Source organism: Cottoperca gobio, chromosome 4, assembly GCF_900634415.1.
Source record: "Cottoperca gobio chromosome 4, fCotGob3.1, whole genome shotgun sequence".
NCBI classification, from domain to species: domain Eukaryota; kingdom Metazoa; phylum Chordata; class Actinopteri; order Perciformes; family Bovichtidae; genus Cottoperca; species Cottoperca gobio.
Genome location: NC_041358.1, coordinates 26874129 through 26885422, shown reverse-complemented (window position 1 = coordinate 26885422; position 11294 = coordinate 26874129). Strand labels below are relative to the sequence as shown.

Sequence of the window (11294 nt, the reverse complement as noted above, 5' to 3'; positions counted from 1 at the left end):
CCTCCACGTGTTGACTGTATAGGAGAAGGATGCAGGCGAGGACGCAAAACAAGACAAACAATAGTTCAAATAAGTTAATTTAGAAAAAAAGCTTTAGGTTTACGTGTATATGTTCCCAGCTCAATGTCATCTTAATACACATTAAGGAGACTTTTCAAACAGATGTTTCCCTGTTGGAGTCACCTGCAGTTTATAGCCTGCTGATGTTACTCTCCTCACAACAACACAGCTGTCTTAAACTGCTTTTTTAAACATCCTTCATTCTTTGGCTATTTGAACTGCAAAGATAGCTCTGACCACTTGTGATGTTAGTTTATATCAGGACACATCATGCACTGGGACATAGGGCCGATCCCCAGCACTGCACTCCTGCCTTCAGGGCTGCAGAGTTTTAAAGTAGAACCAGCACGCCCTCTATGTTTGGTACTTGGACATGACAGCAAACTCACCTCCACAATAACGTACACTTTAACACAGGGGTGGGCAACTGGTGGCCTGGCGCATTCACACACACACACACACACACACACACACACACACACACGGGTTTTAAAGAGGCAACATTTTGCACTTTTGTGTGAAGCCTTGTGACCACAGCTTTCCTACTTCTGTTTACGGACTGGTTGCTTTCTGTAATGAATTAAGGTGATACAGTTAAAGTGAAAGAAAAGGATGCACGTGACGAGTTCATTTCATGTATTACTAACTATTAACACGACTGTAAGTAAGAGTCATTCATTGACACAGTATTGTGTGGCCCACTAACCCCCGGTGATCTTCCTGTTACTTGCTGATGAAGCTGAACAGCCCTGATGTAACGCATCGTTTGGTAGAGGATCGTCTTCACTAGCTTTTAGTGGGAACCTCCATTTGTTATTGATATCCAACATAATATATGAATTAATACAACTGTAACAATGGATTACTATAAGAATCCTTTATTAATGATTTATTTATAATTGACAAGCTTTTTCTGATGTCTTATTAGAAATGGAAAAGCTCAAGACCCTTTATTAATAACTAGAAAGAGACACATGAGCATTTATAAGATATAAAGTATCCTTATAAACCATTCATTAGGGCTGACTTATCACAAAGTTACTAGTAAAGTTCTCTGCTGGCAAACTCACATAGAAAAGATAAAAGAAGTTAGAAACTAATTAACTAACTGATAATTCTTGTGGACTGAAATGATGATAAGTTGACAATGATGAACTTTATTGAACAGTTCAAAGGATCAGAAGTAAACAGTAAAAGTGAAAAGTGGTCGGGGATGGGGAGGAGGAAGAAGCATCTCTGGTACACAGCTCGTGGAGAAGGAAAGTATCCTGACGGCCCTCGATCATCTTCTGGTAGATCTTAAGTCTGTGAGGTCCAACAGGGTCTGGAGGAGGAGGAGGAGGAGGAGGAAGAGGAGGAGGAGGAGGAGGAGAAAACGTAAACCGAACGTAAACAGAAACGCATCTGCCCAGGCAGCTATAAGTGTGTTTGCATGTTAACTGAAAGATCATAGTGTGTGTGTGTATGTGTGTGTGTGTGTGTGTGTGTGTGTGTGTGTGTGTGTGTGTGTGTGTGTGTGTGTGTGTGTGTGTGTGTGTTTGTCTCTGATCCTCGCTGCAGCTGCTCCTCTTCCCAGATGGGTACATTCTTTTAAATAATTCTGTCACACTCAGTCATAATAATAATAATAATACATTTCATTTAGAGGCGCCTTTCAGGACACAAGGTCGCCTTACAGAGCATTTAAAAGTTAAAACAGCAGATTTGAAAGTGGTAATGGAGTCAGACTGTTTGATGTGTGGAGGCAGAGAAGTCCAGAGCCTGGGCGCGGTGCAGCTGAAAGCCCTGGCTCCCATGGTGCTGAGGCGGGAGGTGGAGACAGTCAGGAGTCCGGCGGGAGGGGGTGTATTCCTGGAGGAGGTTTGAGAGATCGGTGGAGGCGAGGTTGATAATATAATAATAATAATACATTTTATTTGGAGGCGCCTTTCAAGACACCCAAGGACATCGTACAAAATACAAGAGATAAAAACAGCAGGACATTGGAGAGCAAACAAACAATACCAGCGATATGGAGAATGGGGGTGATGTGTTCAGAGGATCTGGTGCGGGTCGTGATCCGGGCAGCGGCGTTTTGGATGATTTGAAGTCGGTTGAGCAGTTTGGTTGGAAGGCCAGAGAGAACAGCGTTACAGTAGTCGATCCGTGATGTCACAAAAGGAGAGGGTGCTGTCCAGAGTGACACCAAGGCTCTTGGCTTGACTGGAGAACGGTACGGAGAAGCCATCGATGATGAAGTTTGGGGCAAGGCAGTGGACACCCCGGTGAAACAGCCGAACACCTGGACCTGTGGTTGCTCAGTTGCACATATTGTTAATGTCAGCCAGGCGCTGGATGAGTGTCTGGTGGGAGATGGTGTCAAAGGCAGCGGTGAGGTCAAGGAGGATGAGGATGGTGAGCAGTCCAGAGTCCGCTGCACGGAGGAGGTCGTTGAGTTTGACCAGGACTGTTTCAGTTCTGTGGTTGGGGAGGAAAGCACCAGGCTTTTTGAGAACGGGCGTATTTGCAGCTGTTTTGAGGGAGGGGGGTACAGATCCAGTGGTGATGGAGGAGTTAATTATTCTTGTGCTTTGATGAGGATAGTGGGGAGGGGGTCGAGCTGACAGGTAGTGGGTTTGGACTTAAGGATGAGCTTGGAGATGGTCGGTTCTGTTGCTGGTGAATGGTTGGCTGGTGGGGGCCATCCAGGGTGGATCACTTGGGGAAGTGCAGGATGAGGCAGCTGATGATGGATGGTGTTGATTTTGGTGTCAAATAATTGCAGGAAGTAATTGCAGTGGTCGGTGGAGACATCTGGAGGGAGAGTTGAAGCGCCCCCCCCTCCCCCCCTGAAATTCAAGGTGTTTTTTTTTTCTAGAGTTCTTTAAAAAAAAAAATAATAATAATTATATATTCACACATTGAACAGCTGCTCTTTATTAAATAAACTAAACGCTTATGTTTATCTAATTTATGTGCTCGTTTCAGTGTTTACTTTCTTTACTCAGTTTTGCAAAGGGCGGGGCTTCGCTCCTTACACACACACACACACACACTGCGCATACACTTGCAGTCAGAGACACGCATTCAGTGTTGCCAACTTGGCAACTTTCTCGCTAAATCTAGCGACTTTCCAAACCCTCTTGGCGACTTCTTTGGTCGAAAGCTACGAGACAAATCTTTCCTGGTGGAGACTCTGACTTGTCGTTCTGCAGTTACTGTCCTCAACGAGCAGCATATATATATATATATATATATATATATATATATATATATATACAAAATGAAACAAGAATTTCATAGCGCATGCTGCTTGGGCTTTGGTGGTTAACTCCTCCTCACTGCTCACCCTGGACAAGGTTTTGACGTGTGAGGAGAGAGAAGTATGAATATTAATGTGTGCTGTGCTGTAGTTATTACACCTGGTATTTGCTCAGGAGCTGATTTAGTGAATACAGATATTTAATAAGTTATCAGAATGGACATACCGTTCATACCAGGGGTGAGCAATTGGCGGCCCGCGGGCCACATGCAGCCCTCGCCCTCACTCTGTGCGGCCCGCAAGTCAATTTCCAGAAATCAATCTGTCAGAGCTCCTGGAGCATTTTCTTTTTTTTAATACAGGTGATCAGCCTGTTGGTTCGGCCCTCCACAACAGTCCCAGTTTCTCATGAGGCCCTCTGCTCAAATGAATTGCCCCCCCCCCCTGCTTTAACACATACAGTATATTCACTTGTATTCAACTTGTACAGTGTTCCAGTTTGATCGACATCAGAGAACATTTGACATGTTTACTGTTGGACCGCTGCACTCGTTAAGAAGATCTATGTATCTGAAGACTTTTACTGTTAGATATAAGTTTATATTGTAAGTGGGAAAATACATTTTATGATAGATTGTATTTATTGTCTTGGTTGTGAAATACTTGAAAAACATCATAGTAGTGGGCTCTAACAATTCCCCCTTACTACATAAGAAGCTTTTTTAAGATGTTGTTGTTTTGGTCTCATAATAATTACTCAATTTGTGATGAACTCACTGAAACAAAAGAACATTTATTTTGTAAATGTCCTAATGCCCTTTGGCAAGATTTGCATTACTGCTTATTTTCTAAATTTTACAATTTCTCTGTAATGATGTTGCTTGTAAATTGAATGTTTTTAGTGTGTTGATTGTTCTGTTTGCACCTGCCCAGAAACTGAGAGCTCAAACTGGCACAAATCATCTCCTCTCTTTTTAGGATTAATATTTATTTTATACATGGTCCTAGTTTATAAAAAACGAATAATGATATTAATCATAATTATGAAAGACTTGACTTAGCAATTAATATATTTATTATCCGTGCAAAGGTTGCTAGTGACTTTTAGGAAGATTTGCAATAGGCTTCTGGTTATTTCTTAGATTTGACCATTTCTCTAAATGAACAAAAAAGTGATATTGTTTTTGGTAGCCCATACTATATAAGATGGCACACATGATTTAGCAATTAGAATAGTTATTATTCTTGAAATGTTTTTTTTACATAAGAATAGAGTCCTGAAAACACAGTCACATTTCTACATGTTTCACAAGGAGCTGTGTTATTATTTATCATTACTATTATTTATCACTGAAATTAATAGATAAAATAAATAAATAACATTTGTTGTTATTTCCCCTCTTTGAATGTACGTGTGATTATTGTTTGTATTGTCTGTTGTCTAGAAAGCAAGTGTTTTATGTTGTACCCACCATGGCGTTTATATTTGTAAATATTTTCTTACAAATTTCAATAAAGTTTTTTGTTTTTTTACTAAAAACGTAGCATTTCCGTGTTTTGATTTGAAAGTCTTACGTCACGTCAAAACTCCCACAATGCAATGTACTTTCTTTTTTACCTGAAGCTAAACTGAATTACATTTCACATCTGAGAGTGAATAACTTTAATTATATTCCTCATAATTATCTAATCTCTCCGTGAATTGTTGTTCCTGTTTGGCGCTTGTGATTTTCAGGGACTGGCTTGCTGTTGTATGTATGTTGTCTAATCCAGATATTCGATTAGCTACTAGCTAAATTAGCTAACGCTAGTTATAATTACCTAGCTTTCCCTTTTCAATACAAACATGATTATAATGAAACAATTTGATGACATTTAGCCATCTTAAAAATGTAAAGTGTTGCTTTGAACTGGATAAAAGTTAGCTGTTAATCGTGCCGTAATGTTTTTAATCTGTTCTTCCTCCAAATGTAGCATCAACTCTGAGTTTTAATATTACATTGAATAAATTCCGTTATGATTATTTATTAAATAGAAATAATCAAGACATCTTTTTATCTGTGAGATATGTGAAAGGTTATTTTCTATCAACAACATGCAAGACAGAGTTATAATTTCAAAGCTAGCTAACTTTCTGGTTTTAGAGGTTTAAATCAGTATTTTCGGGATGCTAACCCTTCGACTAACTTTCTAACCTTGAATACCTTCCAGAAGACGAGCACTACAACATGTAAATGGTTAAATATTTAACTTGTAGTCATAGATGTCACCTTGAAACTTAAACGTTGATTATTTACATGAAGCGAGTTATTTTTTGCATTACAAGTTGTCTGGAAATGTTATGTTTAAATAGGTAAATGCTGCATTATCTTACTAAATGTGTGCTAATGTGCATACATTTCCAGAAAATGTGAACTTCGGATAAAGCCAGGTTCAAAATTCTTGTTTAATTTTGTTGACATATTAGAGTCTAATGTTTTTACAGAGGGATCTCTCTTTGTATCACTCCATTAATTAGAAAATACTGTCAACAGACATGTTCCCTGCATGTTGTTAGTAATAAGTGTATAAATGAGGCTGTGAGTGACATGTGAACAAAGCCCTCTGCACAAAGCTTCAGAATATAGAGAGGAATGAAAGTGGGAAGTTTGGTGTATGTAAGTGCTGCTGAAGTGGAGATTTCTGCTGAAGAGTGTGAGAAAAAGCTCCTTTTAAAGATATGTATTGTCCGTAAATACACTCCAGGTGAATAGGGTAACCAATAGATATCACCACTTCCCAATTAGTTTTGTTACATTAAGACAATTGTTTTTTTGTATTACAAGTTTTCTTCTATTTCTATGTTTAAATATGCACATGGGGGCATTATCTAATGAAACGATGATTTTGCCTGTAGTGTCTTAACTGTTGGATTTGTTTTTGTGTGTGTTGGCCAGGTCTCCAACCCCCCAGCCTGTGGCTGTGGGATCAGGATTTCAGGTTCAAATGGATCCAGAATATGAACATCGCCTCCTCCGACAAATCAACATCCAAAATGACAACTTGAGCCCTGTGGTGAGTCCTTCTGTTAGTTGTTTTTTCCATCTTCCCAAATAATGTTAATGTTGTACATCAACACTGGACTTGTATCACTTACACTAAAATGTGAACTGATTGAAAATGTGACCACACTTCTATAAATTCATAAACACTTATATTACATATATTATAAAATAATTTGTTGGTTTTGCAGAAAGTGACACCGAGTCTGCACGGTCGGACTCCCACCGGCTCCCCGTTATCTTCACCCAGTAAGCTCGGAGACAGATTATTCCTGCTCGAGCGGGGCAAACTGGAGCATCAACTTCCACAGGATCAATGTAAGAACAGTGTGCGGGCACATTTTGTTTTGCAAGACAAAAGTAATATTCATGTGTATAATACAAGACAAAAGGTTACAGTGTGTTTGTGGGAAGTTTATTACTGAAAGTAATGACCGTATCTTTTTAGGAAAATGAGAAGTCACCAAGTCAGAACAGAAAAACAAAGGATGCGTCCTCCGATAACATCAAAGGTAAATGCTGTAAAGGTCATTTTGGTAATTCTATTACCTGCTTATGGACACCGGGGATTGTAGTTTCGTGCTTGTGTTTTAAACAATGTTGTGTGCATGCAGCAGACGGGCTGGCCTACTCTGCTCTGCTGAAGAACGAGCTGCTGGGAGCAGGAATAGAAAAGATCCAGGACCCTCAGACAGAAGACAGACGTCTACAGCCATCAACCCCAGAGAAGAGAAGTCTCTTCAATGTATGAACATTTCATCTCACACAGCCTTAATTATAGCAGCACATTGATCCCACGTACAACAATAACGAAGAGTAGAATCCCACTATGGAGTGCTTTTGTAGGCCGACCTGGAAGTTAGCATCGCTTAGCATCGCTTAGCAAGTTAGCAAAGCTAAAATGATATAAACTAACACTAAACACTAAGCTAAAGGCAGATTAGTGTTCGGTGTGATGACATTTAGTCTCATTTAGCCACTTGGTAGCAACAGCCTTTTTAAAGACACTTAAAGGCTTCAAATTTCCTGGGTGGGGTTTTTACTGACGTACTTTATGTCGTAGGACAAAGCAAGAACATTTCTAAAGCTTGTGTTAAGCACAGATCTTATTTCAGGCACGTAACACATTCAGAAACACCATTGACTTCCAGACGAAGGAACTCATTCCTGCAGCACTCTATTCAGTCAGTGTGCAGTTTTTCTTCAAGTGTTTTATGTTATTTAAATGAAGCTGGTGGAGAATGTGAAGTTTCTGCTCGTGTGTCTTTGCAGTATTCCCTTAATACCAAGAGGTCGTCACCAGACGATGGCACCAACATCTCCCCGTACTCTCTATCACCTGTCAGCAACAAAAGGTAGAAGCACCTTTTAGTATTTAGATCTCTTATTGTTGATCACTCTGCCGGTCAAATTTACACACATGTGCCAGTTGATTGTTTTACGTACCGCAGACAGAAGCATAGACAGTAATGACACACACACACACACACACACACACACACACACACACACACACACACACACACACACACACACACACACACACAATTGAAGAAGAGATAAATAAGCAGTGGAGAAACAACCTTAAAAACAACAAGAAGTTCCTGTAACTTGTTGGAGTTATTTAATAATTAATGTTTTATTAGAAACATTAACATTGAATTTCGATTTTTCCATGAAAGAAAAGTTACAAAAAATGTTTGTATGTTGTCAAACAGAGTTCTTAGAAAGAAGGAAAATTAGAATTGACAGTTCAATTGTAATCTGTGCATCTCCTAAAGAAACTTCACATCTCGGCTTCAGGGTTTAATAACGTCCGACGTTTCTCCTGTTGCAGTCAGAAATTGCTGCGATCACCAAGAAAGCCAACTCGAAAGATCTCAAAGATCCCTTTTAAAGTCCTGGACGCTCCGGAGCTGCAGGACGACTTTTACCTCAACTTGGTGGACTGGTCGTCTCTCAACGTGCTCAGCGTCGGGCTGGGTACATGTGTGTACCTGTGGAGCGCCTGTACCAGCCAAGTACTGCACACTGACTTTAGACTTTTGAATTGTTTGCTGTGTGTCTGTAAACATATTTGTGTGTCTTGGCAGCTTTCATCACTTCGCTACTCCACAGTGAATCACTAGTTTTGTCGTCCTTTCCTCAGGTCACAAGGCTGTGTGATTTATCGGTGGAGGGAGACTCGGTCACGTCCGTCGGGTGGTCCGAGAGGGTGAGTACATGCAGCTCACTGCCTTCAGGAAACTGTCAAAGTGAACTTTTGGTAGTGACAGGATTCCTCATGTGTTTAGGGTAACCTGGTGGCAGTGGGGACTCACAAAGGCTTTGTTCAGATCTGGGACGCCGGTGCTGGGAAGAAACTCTTCGCCCTGGAAGGACACACAGCTAGAGTTGGTGAGAACTTTTCTTTTTGCCGTTTTTAAACTCTGAACTTGGGTTATAAAGTGCCTTAATGAACTGACAACAAAAACACTCGAAAGCTGAAGTAATGCTCGACATCCCCGAACATATTGATCCCCGGGGGGAATTTGGGTTACGTTACATTTGCTCCACTTTAGAAAAAAAGTACTAAACATAGAGAAGTTATAGTAGTTGTGTGCATTGTACTACAATATATAGCAACAAATTACAGCAATAAATATGTAAAAATGTTTTTATTACTATAAATACAATAGTGTAAAAATAAAAAAGACTGATATTTGAGGATTGGAGTTCCCGAGAAGTAGAACGAGGAGGTCAGAAATGTAACTGGGGTCAAAGGTCATGCAGTGCCTCCATGTGTAATCAACAACGTTCCTCTGCCTGCAGGAGCGTTAGCGTGGAACGCAGACCAGTTGTCTTCGGGGAGCCGTGATCGTATGATTCTGCAGAGAGACGTGCGGACCCCCCCCCCTCCAGTCTGAGCGACGGCTGCAGGGACACAGACAGGAAGTGTGTGGCTTAAAGTGGAGCACTGACCATCAGCTGCTCGCTTCCGGTGGCAACGACAACAAGGTACAGTTGTTGTCGTTGTTGTTGGTAAACACGCCTCCATCTTTGTGCGTTCACTCATTGTGTTCATTGACGTGATTGTTGTTTGTCACCTCAGCTGCTGGTTTGGAACCACTCCTCGCTGAGCCCGGTGCAGACGTACACGGATCACCTGGCTGCAGTGAAAGCCATCGCCTGGTCCCCCCACCAGCACGGCCTGCTGGCCTCTGGGGGTGGCACCGCCGACCGCTGCATCCGGTTTTGGAACACCTTGACCTCGCAGCCGCTGCAGTGTATGGACACCAGCTCTCAGGTCTGCAACCTGGCCTGGTCCAAACATGCTAATGAGCTGGTAAGTGACGCCAGACACACGGTGCATTATGGATTTGAAGTTTTAAACTCTGAATTTATTTTTGCACGTCTATTCATTCTGTTTAAAGCTGGTATTTCTGCACGGTTGCAGATTAAGATTACACTAATATAATAAGTATTCTACTATTTGTAGAATTAGATGCGTAGGATTGTTTCTGAACAATATCTCCAGAGAGTTGTAAAGTCCAAAAGTCCACATTCCCAACATGCTTGTATCTGACTTAATCTTCTCCTTCAATCCACATTTGTTGACGTTTTGCTTTTCAAAAAACAACATTTTCAGTGCGGTTTCTTCTCCCGCCCGCTGCACACAAAGGGAGGCTCGCACTGACGACTTATATTCATTACAGAAAGTTGATTTAATAAAAGAAAGAGAACTTATTTAATCGGATGAATCACTTCATTCGAATTGAGGATTTCTTTTTTTTTAGGGTGATGAAATTCAAAGCTTTATTTGAAAACCTCAATAGAAGCTTTGAATGTAAAAAAGCCTAAAGGTCACACTTGCATTGGGAATAAGCCGAGGCCTATTTTTAAAACTCTTTAAAAAGTTTGCATTTGTACTTAATTTCCATCAATTTGCAAAGTCTGACAACTCGACAAGCAAACACGTCCAAGAGGTTTAAATCTCTTAAAAGCATCGTATATTCATGCTAATCGAGCACATTTCAATACATCCTGGTTAACACTATTGGTGGTCTCTCTTGTGCCAGTGTTTGTCTAAATTAAGACGACATATGTGGACTGTGTCCTCATCTTTTAACACCTCTTATGAGGCAGATCATATGCTTCCGCTGTTTCCAAGTTTTACTATGAAACACGTGCACAATATGCACAGTAACCGTTATCAAACGAGACCGTCACTGAGAAGAAGGTCTTGTTTGTAGCAGTAACATAACAACAGTAACATTAAGTTATTAATAGTGAGTTTCCTCTTGTCCCAGGTGAGCACTCATGGCTACTCTCAGAACCAGATCTTGGTGTGGAAATATCCGGCTCTCACTCAGGTTGCCAAACTCACAGGACACTCGTACAGAGTGCTCTACCTGGTCAGTGTGTGTTTCCTTTCTCATGACATGCGATATCGCTGTCGGTCATGTTAGTATTTTCCAGAACATGTAGTGATACATTTTTAATTTTACCTTTTTTTATTTTTATATTAGGCCATGTCCCCGGATGGAGAGGCGATTGTGACGGGAGCTGGAGATGAGACTCTACGCTTCTGGAACGTGTTCAGTAAAACAAGGTCAACTAAGGTGAGAAAGCAGTTAAAGGGATCGTTCAGATCTTTGAAACTGGGGTTGTATAAGGTTCTAATCCATAGTCGGTGTATTACTTTGTGTTTGTGATGGTCTGCATGCCCCCACTTTGGAGAAAAAGACCGGAGTTACCGCACAGCAGCTAAGCAACGTACTGCTGTGGACGCGGGCAGAAGCACAACTTTAATTCAACCAATCAATCAGTTAAAGTGTACGTTATATTTAGAATATTTTCCCCGCTTTACCTTACTGTCAGACGGCCCTTTCCTATGTGGAACTGAGGCTGTTATCTCTCTTCAAAGCCACCAGACTCCATTGGCAAAAACAGTGATTTTACCTTTCAGAACA

At 40.9% G+C, this 11294-nt stretch overlaps 1 protein-coding gene across 1 annotated transcript in view; it reads left to right on the top strand.

Moving 5' to 3' along the window:
- Window positions 1-4882: 4882 nt before the first annotated feature.
- The window catches only part of LOC115007515 (fizzy-related protein homolog), a 7565-nt gene continuing 1153 nt past the window's right edge, over window positions 4883-11294 (top strand). The window contains 15 exon segments of the mRNA XM_029430428.1: window positions 4883-5056; window positions 6238-6355; window positions 6534-6613; window positions 6615-6660; window positions 6791-6854; window positions 6960-7087; window positions 7615-7697; window positions 8180-8363; window positions 8492-8557; window positions 8637-8739; window positions 9154-9230; window positions 9232-9339; window positions 9434-9667; window positions 10632-10736; window positions 10851-10943. Of these exon segments, the coding sequence (XP_029286288.1) occupies window positions 5055-5056; window positions 6238-6355; window positions 6534-6613; window positions 6615-6660; window positions 6791-6854; window positions 6960-7087; window positions 7615-7697; window positions 8180-8363; window positions 8492-8557; window positions 8637-8739; window positions 9154-9230; window positions 9232-9339; window positions 9434-9667; window positions 10632-10736; window positions 10851-10943 (1491 nt within the window). The 5' untranslated portion in view covers window positions 4883-5054.